This window comes from Strix uralensis, chromosome Z (genome assembly GCF_047716275.1).
Source record: "Strix uralensis isolate ZFMK-TIS-50842 chromosome Z, bStrUra1, whole genome shotgun sequence".
NCBI lineage: Eukaryota > Metazoa > Chordata > Aves > Strigiformes > Strigidae > Strix > Strix uralensis.
This window is the reverse complement of record NC_134012.1, coordinates 7,947,234-7,964,058: the sequence shown is the minus strand read 5'-3', so window position 1 is coordinate 7,964,058 and position 16,825 is coordinate 7,947,234. Positions and strand designations below refer to the sequence as shown.

General features: G+C 39.3%; 2 protein-coding genes across 7 annotated transcripts in view; both read left to right on the top strand.

Annotated features, from left to right (window-relative positions):
* Positions 1-3,160, top strand: part of ZFYVE16 (zinc finger FYVE-type containing 16) — a 32,285-nt gene extending 29,125 nt beyond the window's left edge. For both annotated transcript variants that reach the window (XM_074856577.1, XM_074856578.1), the window contains exons 17-18: positions 294-458; positions 1,355-3,160. In XM_074856577.1, the coding sequence (XP_074712678.1) occupies positions 294-458; positions 1,355-1,516 (327 nt within the window). In that variant the 3' untranslated portion in view covers positions 1,517-3,160. The remainder of the gene's footprint in view (positions 1-293; positions 459-1,354) is intronic.
* A 190-nt stretch (positions 3,161-3,350) lies between these two features.
* Positions 3,351-16,453, top strand: FAM151B (family with sequence similarity 151 member B). Of its 5 annotated transcripts, none has more exons than XM_074855210.1 (7): positions 3,351-3,513; positions 3,639-3,764; positions 5,042-5,098; positions 5,530-5,695; positions 9,069-9,346; positions 11,021-11,156; positions 13,026-16,453. In XM_074855210.1, the coding sequence occupies exons 4-7, from the start codon at positions 5,541-5,543 to the stop codon at positions 13,174-13,176; spliced, it is 720 nt and encodes a 239-aa protein (XP_074711311.1). In that variant the 5' UTR covers positions 3,351-3,513; positions 3,639-3,764; positions 5,042-5,098; positions 5,530-5,540; the 3' UTR covers positions 13,177-16,453. The 5 variants fall into 5 exon arrangements, with proteins under 5 accessions (XP_074711311.1, XP_074711309.1, XP_074711310.1 ...); XM_074855208.1 differs by lacking the exon at positions 5,042-5,098 and adding an exon at positions 3,885-4,049 and having other exon boundaries at positions 9,129-9,346; XM_074855209.1 differs by lacking the exon at positions 5,042-5,098 and having other exon boundaries at positions 9,129-9,346.
* Positions 16,454-16,825: the final 372 nt, after the last annotated feature.

The following is a 16,825-nucleotide window of genomic DNA, read 5'->3' as shown; positions in this document are numbered from 1 at the left end:
TAGCCCTATTGATAGACAGAATGTTCTCCATAGCTCTTAGGTAAGTCTACATACGTTTCTGGTTTTATTCTCTGAAAAAGTCTGTTAGCATTGATAAATCTATAAATAGATAATTCAGATATTCCCAGTCACTTACGTATTTTGATTGAATAGACAAAACATTAGAATACTTCGCCTGCAAACAAGCATTATAGCTTGCTCTGTTCTGCATTTATATGTAACTGACTTACTCTTTTCCCTACTTTGTAATATAACCAGGCTGCTGACTGTACTTATCCTTTTTGTAATTTCAGGTATACTATTTTCTGAAGGACCATGAACTATCCAGTCCTGTTCCTCACCAGTTTGCTAAAGAGATTGCTATTGCCTGCAGTACTGCTCTTTGTCCACACCTTAAAACCTTGAAAAATAATGGGATGAATAAGATAGGCCTAAGAGTTTCTATTGACTCAGATATGGTAATCTTTCAGCTTTTATTGCAGACACTCCATTTCAACTGAAACCTCGTTCTTGTAAAGACCTTGGATCTCTTTCTGAACGTTTTTAGTTTTTTGCCCTACCCCAGATCCAGTCTGAGGATGAAATTTCATGAGGAAGCTGTCTTAATGACTAGTTTTTCTTGAAAGGAATAGTCCTGTTTCCTTATTCTGCCCAGTTCCCTAATAGCTGCTTGCAGTAAGCTGTCAGTCCTTCCCTAGCTCTAACTCTCTCTGGCACTCATCTGCCTCCAAGGTGAGTCAGTTTAGAGAACTGTAGAGCTAATTTTCTGATACTTTTCTTGAAGTATGTAGTTTTGCACTGGTTTTGCTCCCTAATGTAGTTCAGTAAGGGATATTTGCACCAAAGTCTGTACAGCAGAGAAGGACAGGTCTGCCCAGCTGAGGATGGAAGAGTGGGAAGGCAAGACTATCTAGCATGTGATGCCCCGCAAAAGATGACAAAGCTATCAAACAGTTTAGTTCCTTGCCTCTGAAGGTGTTCTGTGTTATACTTCCTTACCTTTTTGAGAGAAGCTGAAAATACAGTCCTGAAAATCCAGTTTCCAGTAGTATATTTTGAAATTAACCTAACAGTAACTGTGTTACTACCATATATAGTCAGATCACTCTTGGACATGGGACTGAAACAGAGGAAGAGGATGGGTGGCCCTGTAAACCCAGGGGGACTGTTGCATGCTTCTCAATGGCAAGCTTAATATCATGATTGACTTCAAAACCCATCCAGTTGCCAGTGTTTGAATGTTATTTTGTCATTTCATGCTAGCTGAAATATTCTTTTACCAAGATACTATGCTTCTGTGTTGTCTTGTTAATACAAAAAGTGTTAATACAACATGAATATTTTTTCCTTCTAGGTTGAGTACTTAGCTGGATCTGGAGGTTGCCTTCTTTCACAGAACTATCTGAATGAACTGGACAATGCTCTGATTCCTGTGATTCATGGTGGGATGTCAGATCCCACAAGTCTACCATTGAAAATGGAATTAATATTTTTTATTATAGAACATCTGTTTTGATGAGGCTGATTACAAGCAATATACTGATTTGCTAGATCTGAACACCAAAGTTACAATGCTACAAACACTAAAAATGTTAAAGTTTTTAAACCTGTTATGTTTTAATAGATTTTTTAAACTGTTTTTTAAAACCCTCAAATCCCCTCTGGTTACTTTACCACAAAAGAATTGTAGTTTGTAATGTTTCCTAAAGTTCTGAAAGTTTACACTTAATACAGATGCAGGAGAGGGCAGGTTTTGTTACCTCTTTACACAGTTGTAGCATTTACTATATGTAGTGTAAATTTAAGCCATACTATCTTGCCTCTTAACCTCAGATAAATGTGTTACTGAAAATTGCTATGGTTAGATCTGATCTCTCCAGCATGTGCTTTCTGTGTGCAATGAGCTAAACACTGAAGTAGAAGCTGGCACAAAACTGTTTTCTTGCCATTTGAGATTCAAATACGAGATCTTCTGTAGCTGACTGCAAACTTAATGTGTCTGTCCAAAATACAAGTGCACATCGTCTGACACTTGTTTATGGTCAGCACAAGGAAGAATTCTGCAAGTATGTTTATGAAGACTTTGTTGTTGAAGTTCTTAATATCAGGATGTTACGCAGGTGCTTTGGGAACATAGGGTCTGAATTAGTTTTTTTACAGAGTAACTGATTTCTTTCTTGTGTTTATAAGGATTTATCAAACTCAAAAGGATGCTATTTTTATAAATACTGCTGATTTTTTTCTTTACTCTGTGCTTGGGAGTCCTGATACAATTTGACCTTTCAAGGATGAATAAAAAAAAACAGATTACCCTTGATGTAATCTACACTTAGCAATAAGTCAGACAAGAATTCTGCAATCTTTTTCTGCTTCCTGTCTACTGCTTTTGCCACCTCTTAGTAGCCACCTGTACTTTCAGGGAGAATTGATGTATTAAGTGTGAATTTTCAGGAACAGGTTGACTTTTAGTATAACTGAGGTTCTTGTATAGTACGTATTTTTGATATTGGGTCATTAAGATCTATTTATGATTTTTTGTGATGCATGTGATTTGTACTGAGATTCAGCAAACCATAATTGCGGTTTGGTTAACTGTCACACAACTGTTTATCAAGAATAGAACCAAAACTAAGTATATACAAGATCTGTTTTGTTTTCAGTAAAAATGCTGGTAGAATTTTATGAGACTATTGAAACTTTGATGCCTTCTTGATGCTAATAGGGGATATCTTATGTTTTTGTATCAAAAACAATTTGTAACTTAACATAATCTGCTTTGCTATCACCTGTGCTTCAAAATACTGGTTCTAGAAGTGTTCAAGCGTCGAGATCTTACCCTGGAGGAAACTCAGGCAGCATTTGAGCTAATTAATGTGAGAAACTGCCGTTCTGGAGAAGAGCTGAAGATCACACCACTTGTGGTATGAACCAGTTGTGTTCTTGCTTGGGGATGAGCTGCAACAGGACCCTCGAGGAAGCGAGCGGGGCAGGTCGAACAGCAGTGAGGGGCTGTGGCTGGGGTGGCTGTAGCCCTGCTCCTCGGAACAGTGAGGGTGAACCAGCGCTGCCCATCTCTGCGCGTAGGGGGAACCGGAGGAACGGCTGACTCTTGCCACTTGTCCTGTACTAAGTAATGATCAGTAAAGAAAGTTAACTAAAATGCTTAATGGTTTACTTCTGGTTTTTTAAAACAAACAAACAAACAAAAAAACCAAAAAACAACTTAGATTTTTGGGGGTCCCTTTCCCGCCGCAGCCCCTGAGGGGGCGGCCGCCCTGGCTGCGCGCCGCCGGTTCCGCTTCCTGCGGGGACACCCTCCTCCTCCCCCCTCAGCGCCGCCGAGCGCGGCCCCTCGCTGCTCCGCCGCGGGCCCCAGCACGGCGGCGGCGGCCCCGCGGGGCCCAGCCCGGCAGCCGCCCGCCTCAGCAGGCGGAGGCGCGCACCCTCCACCCCCTCCGTCCCGCCGCAGCGGCGGGGCGGGCCCCGGCGAGGCGATGGCGGACGAGGCGCAGGGTAAGAGCTGCGCGGCGGCGGGCCGGCCGTGCTCCCTCTCTTCCCCCCTCCCGCCCCGGCCCCGCGGGGAGCGCGGCCCGGCGAGCGGCGGGGCTGAGCGGGGGTCTCCCTTCGCGCCGCCGCAGGCGCCTGGAGCCAGGAGGCGGTGGATCACTTTCTGAGGGCGCAATGCATCAGAGCGAGAGACGCGGCCGCCATCAGGTGGTTCCACGCCGCCAACAGCAAGGCCCGGGCCGGGGAGGCCGCCAGCAGTAAGTGTGAGCCGCCGCCGCCGGCCCTGCCTTCGGGCGGCCGCCCCGGCGCTAAGGTTGAGGGTCGGTAGAGAGAGGGGCCTGGTCGTGCCCGTCGGGCGCTCCCGGTTTGTCTTCCAGGCGAGGCTCCCGGCGCCTGCGCATCCCAGGACGGCTGTCTGTCCCCGCGAAGCACCGGTCCGGCATCGCGAAGGGCCGGGTTTGGAGGTGGTGCCCTTCTATTAGACAAACTCGCTTGGTTGCCGGAAAGACAGCCCGCTTCCAGGCGTGCAGGCCCCGTCTCAGGTCAGACCTTCAGATTCATAAAGCCCTTCAGCCCCCCGCCCCCCAGCACACCGGTGCCAAGGTTAAGGAGTCTTCTGGTTTCAGGCACTCAAGCTTCTCCGGAGTGTTGTTCAGTTTATATGTTTGTGTAGGGGAACGCAAAAGCTGTTGCAGCTAAAACTGGTTTCTCTGATGTCATACTGAGGTTAGACCACAGCTCAGGGGCACGCCAGCCTGGGCAGCAGTGGTCCAGTTGTCCCTGTCCATTCCTCTCTGTTCTGATGGTGGGTCACCCTTCCCCCTGTGCTGACACTTCTGTTTGTGCAGCTGCTCAGGAAGACAAAATGGAAGTGACCTGATTAGAAGTCCATCCATCCCTCCATCCGTGGAGTAACAGTGCTGTTAAAAAGGCAGCAGTCGGTGGAGCAAAACCTCATGGGGAAATTTTCGAGCTGGCTTTGCCCCGGGTGCCTGCTGAGCAGCAGCTGCAGTGCCTGTGAGGATGGGTGCTTGTGAGGCTTTGTCGGGGCTATATTGCAAAACTTGTCCTGTCTTCCTGAAACAGTTAAGGATTCCTGGGTAGTTTTCACCCTGTGTGGATGGATCTTCTAGGTCTTAGGCTGATTTGAAGTTGCGTAATGTTGTAACACACTGGGTGTTATTTCTTGGATTCTACAGGACAGTTTTATTACTTCTTTCCTCCCCTATTTTGTTCAAAATGATTAAAGTACTTCAGGTTATTTGTGAGCAGTTTATTTCAGTAAATTTTAATTTCATTTATGTGAATACTAGGAAAATGTGTAATTTACTTATGTAATTTTACATGTAATTTGCTTTCTATTGGCTGTGTAATTATTATTGTATTTTTTATTATTTCAGTTTAACTGTAAATATTGAATTCTCTGTAAAGCTGGTAGCACTGCCCAGACTCTCAGATGCTTCGCATTATAGAAAGCTGTTTTCAAGAGCTTGCAGCATTCCTAAGATTTCCACTCACTTGTCTTGTGTTTCAGCTACTTTTCCTGGCAGATGTTTCTGACTGGCTGACTTTTTTTAAAGTTTTGGCTGAGGTAGGTTGGTCAGTTTTGAGAATGAGACAAGGGGAGTACTCAGTCTCTGGCAGTGTTAAAATCTTCTGGTCACCTTTTTTCTAAAAGGCTCTGTCTGGAACCCTGTTTTAAGAGGAAAATACTTGAAATTTCTCAAGGGTGGATTCACATGTTGGATGTTCATTTTGCTGTTTGTCTGAAAAAAATGTGGTTACTTGGCCAAATGTATCAACAAAGGTCAGTTTTCACATGCTTATAGGTTTCTAAAGAGTTCAATGACTAAAATACCCAAAGCGATGCATCTCTGTTGGTCACACTGGTTGATCTTTATGGAGTAAGTGTGGACAGTCCAGTGGAAAGTAGAAAGACTTGCCCTGTAATTGTTACTCTGAAGCAGATACTGGAACAATTGGATTCGCTTCTGTTAGAGCATTTGTTTTTTAAATCAACAGGTGACGTTCACATGATAGAAGCAGATGTTCTTCTTCGTGGTGGCAAGGGAGGAAATGGAGAGCCTATCATGGCTCATCCACCTGAAACAGACAGTGACAACACATTGCAGGAATGGCTAAAAGAGATTGTCAGCACAAATAAAGGCATCAAGCTGGATTTTAAGAGGTATCTCAAGACAAAAAGATTTTTACATTGTTTGTGTTCTTACTAATTAACAATTCTACAGGTAGTGCTAGCTATCTTTTGGCGATGTTAGACCAAACTTTTTCTTACTGTGCAATTTAGTGTATTCCTTCCTGAACAGAAAATGAGGAAATATAAGCAGTATTACTAAATGCATTACAAGAATAAAAGCTTTAAAAGTGTTTTGAACTGAAAACAATTATTTCATATTCAGTGAATTAGTTACTGTGTTGCTGTTGAAATGATAGTGCCTGTCTGGAAAGCTCCTATCAGTTTTCTGCTTGTGCAAAGGAATTGGGAAAGACAACCTTCCATTGGGGAAATCAGACAGTGGCTCCAAGGCTGCAAAAGGGGCAGAGTCCTTGGGTCTCTCTGCCTGGCAGCACACAGGTCTCTCCTGCTGTCACCCAGCTTTCTTGGTGTCATTCTCTACCATGGAAGGGGAATAAAACTGTCAAGATTTTTCAAGGACCTTCTGAAAAGCTAGTTGAAAAGCCAACTCCCAGGTCTGCTGAAGTTCATAATAATTTAGAAACATCATCCCATACCAGCATGATACCTCTATTTTCCCAGAGCTTTTTATTTTTCCCCCCAAAGAAGAGGAATTCTCTATCCTGATCAGCTCCAGTACTAGCAATCTATGGGGGATGTCTCAATTCAAGAATTAGGTATACTCCTTTAAATATCTGATCTCATACGACATACGAGGTGGTGGTAGATTTCTTCAGCATGGTTTGTAATACAAGAAAATTGTCCTGCTTTTTGTGTGATGAGGTGCATGTATAGTGAAGTGAATTCAGCTCAGTCTAACTTAATAAATTTCAGAGGTTCATTTAGAATTTTAACCATTAGTTCTTTCATTGTCTTTAATGAAAAATGCACCTGAAAACCCCATGAGATTGCCTTGAAAAATTTGAAATGGGATTCAAATATGAGCTGTGATTTTCAGACATACCTCTGCAACTCCCAACTTCAGCTTTGTCTGAATTTGCATGTACAATGTCTGTTTTTGCAGCAGATGGAGAATCCACCTCCACATTAAAAAGAGCTTCATTAATGTCTAAGTATGCTATAGAAATGCAAAAAACCCCAGCTAAATAGTTCTAAAATGTGGTTCGTACCTGTTGTTCTGTGTAATGCAATCACAGTTTTCATGTGAAAGTTCATAAAAATACAAAAGATGTGAGCAGGCTAAATGCTTTTATTGTTACAGAGTCTGTCTGCCTGGACAGAGAAGGGAAAGGACAAGAGAAGTAGGTGTTTGTTTGGGTTTAGTTGTTGGGGTTTGGGGTTTTTTTTCATTTTAATTACTGGTTAAATTAATTTTAAAACATCTACCTCTTATTTTTCCACAGGGAATTTTCAGCCAAGTGCAGTGATTTAGAAAAGCTTTTAAAATTATGTTGCATTATAAAAGTCTAATTGTATAAAAGCATTTAAAAAATACAAGCACACAGTACAGATACAGTCAAATGAGTGATAACAGAATTTGGTGTTCTTTTGGATAATGTTTCTTTGGATACCATTGCTGAAGTTTTGAAGATTATTTCAACAGCATTTATAGGAAATATTTTGTATATTTCTAATCTGTCAGTTTGATTGACCACATAAGCACGTTTCCTGCTGGCTTTATCTACGGGAATGAATATGTTCTGCAAAAGGACTTGAGGGTCCTGCATCAAAAATGCCAAAGTCATTCCAAAGGGAGCCAGCAATACATTAGAATTTTCCAGATGCTTTGCAATAAAAACAGTGCTGTCTGGGGGCTTTTTTTATTTATTTCAAGAGATTCTGCTTTGGGCTTTTTTCTTTTTACATTATTTTGTACTGTGTCGTAGGAAGGCTTTGTACTGGCTTTGACATCCTCTATATATGGAAAAATGTGACCTGCTCCAGCCTCAGACAATGGGAGAAATACTTGAGCCAATAATGTTAACCCAAGCCATTACTAGCTTTTCCCTAAGACTTTAGCTAATAACGACTGAAAGCATTGAGTGGAATTCCTGCTGCTCTGCAGTTCTCTCAGCAATACAAAAGTTAAAATGTACAAAATGTCTTTTCACAGGAAACAACACAGGCAGTTGAGGGGACAATTTTTAGCTTTAGAGCTCGCCTCCTGTAACAGCTGGCTGCCGTTCCCATTTTTGGCTGCAGATCTTGACATGATTCATCTGACCTCATCATGACCCAGGTTAGGGAATAAGTTGGTACAGAACCATCCCTGCAAAACAATGAGAATAGTTGTTTACCACTTTATGTCTCCGAACTCACTGCTGCGGAGGCAAGCATCAGCACTGGTGTAAGAGGCTGGAGATACAATGGCCTTGGAATTGGGAAGACGTGGTAGCAGTTAACCATCATCTCTGTTGTTCAAACAAGCACCTGGAGTGTGTAGCCTGTGGCTTATATCCATGTAAGCTGGAGCAGTTGTGATCCTCTCCTTGCTCTTCATGGTGCCCTTCCTTTTCCTGGTGCTCCAGTGGCACCCAGAGGGACCAGTTTAGGATGTTGAACCGGGAAACTAACCCTGCAGAACAACATTGTGGCATATTGCTTCTTTCCCACACAACATGAAGAATTTTCTATTAGCTCGGTTCTGTATCAGGTCATGGCAAGATTTTGCGGAAAACCTAGAAGGTGGCTTATTCAGAGCTTTTTACAACTCACAGGAGAAAACACAGGTCCTTACTATTAGTAAGGAAACCACAGCTCTGACCATAATGATTCTAAATTCCTGAATGTTACATAGAATATTGATTAATTTGCTGTGAAAGAAAAAATATGTATTTCCTTGGCATTCATTCCTTTTCCCCATTACTCGCATGTTTCCTTTCCTTCCACCGTACTGCTATTTTGAAAGTTTTGGTAGGATAGAGAAAGGCTATTGTTTGCTGTCTAGTTATGCTTTTTCTTTTGATTTGAGAGAACGGTGAGAATATGTGACTTAAAATATTTTGTTAAATGCTTAGAAGTGGTGCTACACTGGTTGCTCAAGCGACTACATCTCATACTTAATAACTAGCTGTAGGATGAACATCTGATGGGCAGAATTCTTCATGCTGCCACTACTATGCCACACTTTTGATCTGTGGGAACAACCACTGCGGAAGTGTTAGAGCCTGCGGTGGCTTACTTAATTAAAATCCTTCCTAAGAGTTCAAAAAAACATCCAAGTCTTAACAGGTCAGGAGTTGGAAGAGCCATGAGATAAGCACCATGAAGTAGATCATATTGGGCAGCAGGGAGACCAGAGGCTTACGCTGCTTTACACCAGCAGTAATAGTCATCTTATGGCAGAAAATGCCCTCAGCATTTGCTCTGGCTCACAGAGAGTTTCATTAACGTACCCATCTAGATATGTACTGCACATTTCCTGTCTTCAGTCAGAGGTGTCTCGTCTCACCCATGTGTACAGCCTAGAAGCCGTACAGCCTTCCCTGCAGCTTCTTGAGCATGTGAAGCAGCATTTGAGGCGACCTGTGTGGATCAATGCAGACATCCTACCGGGACCTAACGGAAGGAATTCTGTAGTGGATGCAGAAGGGTTCCTCGACACTGTCACTTCATTTTTCCCAGATGTAACCTTATCGCTGGGATGGACAACTGGCTGGCACCCTGACAAACACAATAAAGGTAAAGATGGAAAATTTAATGCTTACACTGCATATACACTAATAGTGAATGTGAGAAGAATTATTTTGTTTATTGGTGTATATTCCAGTGTTTTATAGCAATTAGTTCAATATTTGAGTTGCAGCAGAACTGTATAAAAATCCTGGTATTGTTGTTGTTAAACAGTATTTTTGTTCCTCATTCGCACATATTGAGGAATTTCTGGGGACAAATTGCTTATGCCCTGTTCCAGGTAGTCTGCTCCCTGAATCCTAGGAGGAGGATTGGTTGGATAACTGGAATTCTGGCATGTTTCCTGAAGAAAAATAGATTAGCTGGAAATTTAAAACCCTATCATTGTGCTTTTGCAGTAGATAACTGAAATCAAATTGTAGGCCAACATTGTTTTTAACATTTCATTTCTGTTGAATAATTGAATTTTTGCAGTAAATTTTCCAATTCATTGCTGTTAGTAACTTTTTTAAATCTCAGGTTTACAGTCTAATTGAAGTTTCTTATGGTTAATCCCTAAGTTCAATTTAGATGCTGAACATGTAACCTTTATCCTAGGGTGCTTTTTACAGGCTTCCTCCCATAATTCTCATAGCTGCTTTCTTAGGGTGTTTTACTCCCATGCACATACATTTGTGTGCAGTAGTGTAGTCCTCACCAATACCGTCTGTGACTACAAGGGCAAATTTACACACCTTTTCAAATAGCTCATTGTTCATCAGCAAGATTTAATATTGTGTTATGAGGATTTTGCTGTATGTTACACAGCAATTTTATTAAACTGTATAGGACTTTGTCCAAAGTATTTTCAGTGCGGTAAGAAGTTGCTGGAAAGAATGTACTGGATGTACTGTACTGAGTAATCTTTTTTAATAACTGTAACTTTTATCTCCATTCTAAATTTCAGTTTATGGTGATGCTAATTAAGCGTGTGTAAGACATGAGAAAAGCAGCTTATTTGACTGATTTCAACGACAAGTTGCTGTTTGCCCAACAAAATCTGTTTTTTTAGGATTTGGTGCTTTTAAATCTTTTCAGTCACCACATTGCATATGAGTACTTGAGAAAAAAATATTAACTGTTATTGAGGTTAAGATTTTCATAGCCTGTAGAAATAAGAGAATATTAAATACCATTTAAACTAGCTCCAGTGCTTGTAGAAATCTCAACAGCAGGCATGTGAAGCATTTTAGTTTGCTTGAGTTTAGCATTTTTTAAGTACAAAATTTTACACGCTTCATTCTTTATAATTTAAAGTCTTTTCCTGCATTCATTCAGGTTTTTTCTAAATTTTTCAAAATGTTTCTGGTTTTTAAGGGTCACTGTCAATTTAAAACTAGTCCATGTTGAAGTCAATGGCAACACTGGTTTTTAGAGCGAGAGCAAAGATACAATTTCCTGGGCATTAGAAAATACCACATTCTATAGCTTTATGTAAAATAACACTGCAATTAATAGAAATAAATATTTTCAACATAAGTTTATTTTTCTGTATTGGTATTGCTTTTCTACTCTGGGACAATGACTTTTTTTGTTTATAATGATTTCATTTTAGAGTTATTTTCACAAAACCCATGTTTGCTCTTGTATTACTTTGCAACCTAGCTGTTCTAGAATTTATTGTGTCTTTATAGAGGTTGTATTTGTGAAGAATTCTTTTTAATCAAATGGTCTTTATTGTAGGATATGATTGGATGATGGTGAAAGAAATGGCTCAGATATGCAGTGCACTTCCCCAGCGTGTAACTTTCCCTGTAAGAGCAGCATTAGTACGACAGTCAATATCTGAGCTCTGCTGGTTAATGCAGCAGTCAGATAGGTAAGTTTGAGGGCCTGTATTTTTAGCTGTCTTTATTACAAAGACACATACTTGTTTATATTAAGTATAGCACAGTTATGTATACATACTTATTCCTTACATTGAAAATATTTTTTCTTCTAGATTAATTCCTTCAGTTCTTACATTGTGTTGTCATACAGAAGTGGTCACTATTCATTTCTTTGAAATAATAAAATTCCAAAAGCCTCTTTTAAAATTACTTAATATATGTAGTGAATCTTATGTAGGTTTGTAATGCAGTTGCACTATAAACATTTCACAAGAAGAATGTAGTTAAATAGACCAAGTAGTTGGATGTTGCAATTTGGAATTAATTAAATTTAAATATTTACATTTTATAGATACTTTTTATTGGATTCAGTATTTATATTTTCTGTAATAATGCGACGTAAAAACATTAAAGGTGATTTTTAGATTGAAAGTTAATGAATGTTCTACGAAGCTGATTTTGCTTAAGTACTTGAAATACAGAGAGAGAAATGAGAATTAAACATTTGTAACTGGGAAATTAATTTCAAAACATTGTTGTGTTAAGACATTGTGAATTGTGCCATTCTCAAATAAGTCCTCATTGGATACAAGCATTATTCCCACTTAAATACTAGGATTTTTTCCTTTACCTCATCATAAAAATCCTGATTTTCCTTAGTGGCTTGGTTAGAAGACAGAAATTCCTGAGCCAATTTTGCTGATGTACAACTAAACTCTGATTTACCTGTATTTTAGATTAGTATAGTTTTAATAAACAAAAGGGAAGAACTAAGTGTTTGTCATGTGGAGATTGTGGAAGGTAATGCTTTTAACTTCAATTGATGCTTCAAAGTTCTTCAGGTTTTTTTAAGAGTTATAATGAAGTCTGTGCAATTAATGAGAAAAATGTGATAAAGTACAGAAGATACATTCAGTTATCAGATGGCATTGCTGCACATCACATACGTGACAAAACAGAGAGTATGAAAATTACCTATAACTGAGGTTGCCTCATTATTTTCTGTTGTAATACTCTGCTTGTAACTGTTTATTACTTTGTCAGACTTTAAATGCTCAGCCTGGTAAATGTCTTTGCTGGATGTCTGCTTAAGATTTTTTATTTTATTCCTTGCTAGGTTTGGCAGAACAGTTCATAGAAGGACCAGGCTACGGATAAATTGTTCTGGGTGGTGTAGGATTGTCCATCTTAAAATTTTGCAGTCCTCCTCGGGAAGTTCTAGCAAGTTTAGCTTTAGGAGCAAAAACTTGAAGTTTGACTGGAGCCAAATTGTGTGACTTAACCTCTGTAATGAGGAAAAAGAAAAGTGTCAGGGGAATAGAGACCTCTGCAAATTTTATTTTGTGTGTGTCAACTAGAGGTTTATTTCAAGACTATCAGTTGTATTCTTCAGCTAGTCTGTCTGTACCAAGCATTACGAGTGCCCTGAGTGCAGCCTAGGATGTGTTTGATCATGTCTGTATCTGGGGGTAGTGTTTTGATCCAGCAAGTGCTTTTCCCAGTAACTTGAAGTCACTGTGGTAATAAGAAGATTGGAGAGACTCTCAGTGCTGTCGGTTGTAGCACAAATGCAGGGTAGAGAGTGATGACTTCTTACATGGGTGTAGAGGGGTGAGGAGGGCAGGGACATACAGAACTGTTAATTCTGAAAGTGCATAAATTGTGGTTGCTTAACTTTGAAATGTAAAGGAGGTTAAGTTTTTGGTATGTAACTACATTCCTAGAATTAAGATACCACAGTCCTAAATATTTTTAGGAGCTTATTAGTGCAGTGTCTTTCTGCCTTACATGCTTTCTTAAGATAATAACATACTCTTTTTTTTCTCTTTTTTTTGTTTTTTTCCTTTTTTTGGATATAGATACAGCCTCACTGTTTGGACAGGAAAGGAAGATGTGTATTCTATAGAAGATTTGCTTTACATCCGAGAAAACTTTGATAAAAGTAGGGTGTATTATGACATCTTAGAGCCACAAAATTCTGAATTCAAAAAAGCCATAGGAGTAGAATAGTAGATACAGAGCAGGCAATCTCTGACCTTATAGCACTTAGTGTCTTTAAACATGAAGATTTCTTGCTCAGGGAAATATATTTTCCTTCCCAAAAGAATTGTATAGAACACAGCTGTGGTTATTGGAGGAGTTTTTGCATAACACTTTACTGAAAGGCTTCTCAAATAGAAATTTAATACCCTCTTTAATAGGTCAGAATTGTTACTTACTCATCATATGCACATTCCCTCTCATTCACCCAGTGGCGTGTAGTAAAGGCTACTCACGTTACCTAAATATACTAGTACTTCTTCCCTGCAAGTATGTAAAGAGGAGAATGACCCCAACTGATAGTTGTGGACCACAGTAGTTTACTCCTAACTGCTTTTGTGTAAGGCAAAGTCTATGGGACAGTCAATCTCTACCAAAGCCTGGTTTTGCCGGGGAGGACGAGAATCTAGACTGTATTAAGTACAGAACTTGCAGTTCCCAAAGGGGTTATTTTGTAGCTTATCTTGATACACTACATTTTTAATGCCATTGCATCTGATAATGCTCTCACTCCTCATCAACAGAAGATTCTGTTTGCTAGATGTGGAGAGTGGGATCTGCGATGCTAGACATTCCAGGGAGAAAGAATGGTTATTTTTACTGAATTAAAATGAATCAGGTTCTCTGCAATGTGGTGACTATGCATGCCACACCATGGCTTGCTTCCGTGCTTTCTGAGCCATCAGCAGCGTAGTCCTTGGATTGTGAGAAGGCTGAGCTGGAGTTGCAGCTGTGCTGCAGGAGCTGCTGGGGCAAACAGAACCCCCAAAATGAAGAACAGTCCTGTCCTGTACATAGAGCACAAAGATGGATTACAGTGAGGTACACATCAGAGAGCATCAAAAGAGCTGTAGTGTTTTGTAAGAGAGAAGTACTGGTGGTTCTTTCAAGAGTTTGAAACTAAATTTTAAGTATAGCAGGAGGAATGTAAAACGTTCTGCAGACTTTCTGAAAGCCAGACGCTCTAAGAATGAAGTAACTGTACAGTGATTAGTGCTTACAGCAAAAATTGTACATCTGCGTGATAACACAGTTTTTTTCTACATTCTCCTGGTTTGTGCATCTTTTTAACACTCAGAATAAAAATTCACAAATTTTCAAAAGTTGAACTTCTCTTTGAGAAAAACTAAAATCATTGCAACCATGCTTATCACTTGCAGGAAGAGTCCAGCCTATTTAATTTTAAGCATTTTTGCCTCTTTTGCTTCTGCATCTCTTAAAATTAATACAGATACTGAAATCTGTGCAGATGAAGACACAAGCTGTGTGGTGTTGCCTTCTGCCAAACATTACAGAGGCTTTTTTCACAATGTCAAGAGGAGATTTTGATTCCTAAATGAAAGCTGATTCTGTGAAGAGACATTATTACCCTGTCATTTTCTTGTCCTCTTTTTCCCATTCCTCTCACATGCTTCCCGCAGGTATTGTGTTAACTTTGATGTTTTACACAACACTGGACAGGCTATTAGTACTGAAGAGTTAATTACAGCAATTTTGGTTCTTATACAGCATTAGTACAACTGTGATAGAAAAGTTAGTGGTATTTATTAATCCTGAGTCTTGAAATATGGTGATTTCATGCAGTCATTAAAATTCAAGATTCCGGGTTGTTACCTATGCTCGTTCACCAGGTTTAGCTAATAATTGTTTCATGTTCTTGAGGAGTAGAGCTTTCATCATTTTTGTCTACTACTAAGATACAATATACTTGGATAAATAAGGAAGAAAACTATCTAGTTGTACTTGGAATAGTTACTTAATTTAATTTACACAGTCAGCATGAATGGCAGTAACCACCAAAAGGTCACGTTTGGCAGTGTGATTCTTTTTAATGAATTGGGACAAATTACTTGGTTTTAGTTCACTGTGACAACGTGATGTGATTTGAACAGATTTAAGCTCTCAGTTCTTTATAGCATCTCTTTGAGTTTTGCATGCACACTTTGCTATACCATGGGAGGAAGAGAGATTAAGTGTTCCCTAACTGATCATAACTATGGAAAATATTTTAAATACTTCAAGGACCTTTTTCTAACCCAGATCATTTTCACTAAAACAGGTTTAGGAGCTATTGTGTGAACAGGCATGCTAGCAGATCTGATCATGTGTCTTTTTCTGGATAATGACCCTTTTACATAATTCCCCGTCAGGGAGAACAGGATCTATGAATGACCAAAGGTCCAGTTAAACTGAAGTTACAGACTTGCTTTGACTCTATAGTACACACAATAAACTAATAGGAAGTAATGCAGTTCAGAGATTTTTATTTTCTGGGATATACCTTGAAGAAGAAGCACTTAGGGGACATCAGCCAGCTTTTGGAATCAAATGCAATGTAGCTGCATTAGCCAGAATGAGTCAGGCAGGTGTCTGAATAACAGAATTTGCTTTTGAGGGACATAAAATAGCTCGGGGACACATTGCTGTAGCCATGTTCATTTATTGAATGAAAAGTGCCATTAAAAAGCACTGAGTTTTTTGTATTTTTATTGAACACTTGACTAGTTTTAGGCTTAGTCTGGATTTCTTTTCAAAATACTGCTGGTCATTCAGAAGCAGCCATACTTTCTAGCCATACATTTATTTCTGATAGATTTAAAGACAAGTACATATCGTTGTCTTTTTGTTCCACAATTTATATAAATGTGTAGGACTGGAATGGACTCCTAGATCTTGTTTCAGCTCCTTGTTGCTGGTGGTTACATTTATTGACTTAAGGGATTTTGTCTTTCAGTTGGTTACACCTTTTGTGTCCACACTGGCAAACTTTTCTGTTATGAGCAACCTTTTTCCCACTTACCAGTTCCCACCTGAAGAATTAGGATTTGTTAAAACTGGTTGAACTATTAAGTAAAAAGAATCAGCAATTGCCAGAAGTATTTTTAAGGGTGCAGGCATTGTGCAAGAAATATTACTGAGTAATATATGTGGATATGAATAAACAAGAATATTCAGATAAAACTAAAAGAAGACATGATCAGGATTACCAGAAAAATTAATTAAGGTAACAAGACATGTAAAACTAGATTAAACAAAATGCTAAAAATTAATTCGATGAAGCATTCTTGCAGTGACAGAAGGGTTTGAGTATATGGTGAATTTGATTATTCTGTATGGATTATCCTATATATCTGAATTTCTGTATGTATTTTTTACCCATGGATCTCTGTTAGTTTCCCATGAAGTTGTTTATGTTGTTTAGGTCGGTCTGGTCTGACTTGCAGGTAAATAAAATCATTTGAATTTGTTTCTCTGTTTTCATGCCAGTCTTCATACAAATGCTCTCCTTCTAAAATAAGATGTGTTAACTGTGGCGCTGGCAATAAGATAGTAAAGGTGAGATGAAAGCCAGTTATTTATTCTGTTGGAAACAGGGATCTGTGGCAGCTCTATTTTACTTTAACTGTTGCTGTCTTTTTTATTTTTACCTTCTGTCAGGGATCTATTTATTGTACTTAAAACTTTTTTTAGGAGCTATAAATTCTAATAATTCTTTGTGGAATCATTTTCTCTTATCAGTTGCTTCATCTCTGCTGATACCTTTCAGCCAGGTTTTTAGACTTGTCCTTGTTACATGAAAAATTTGGTTTTCTTTAATGGAATTAGGTATTGTTCAGGA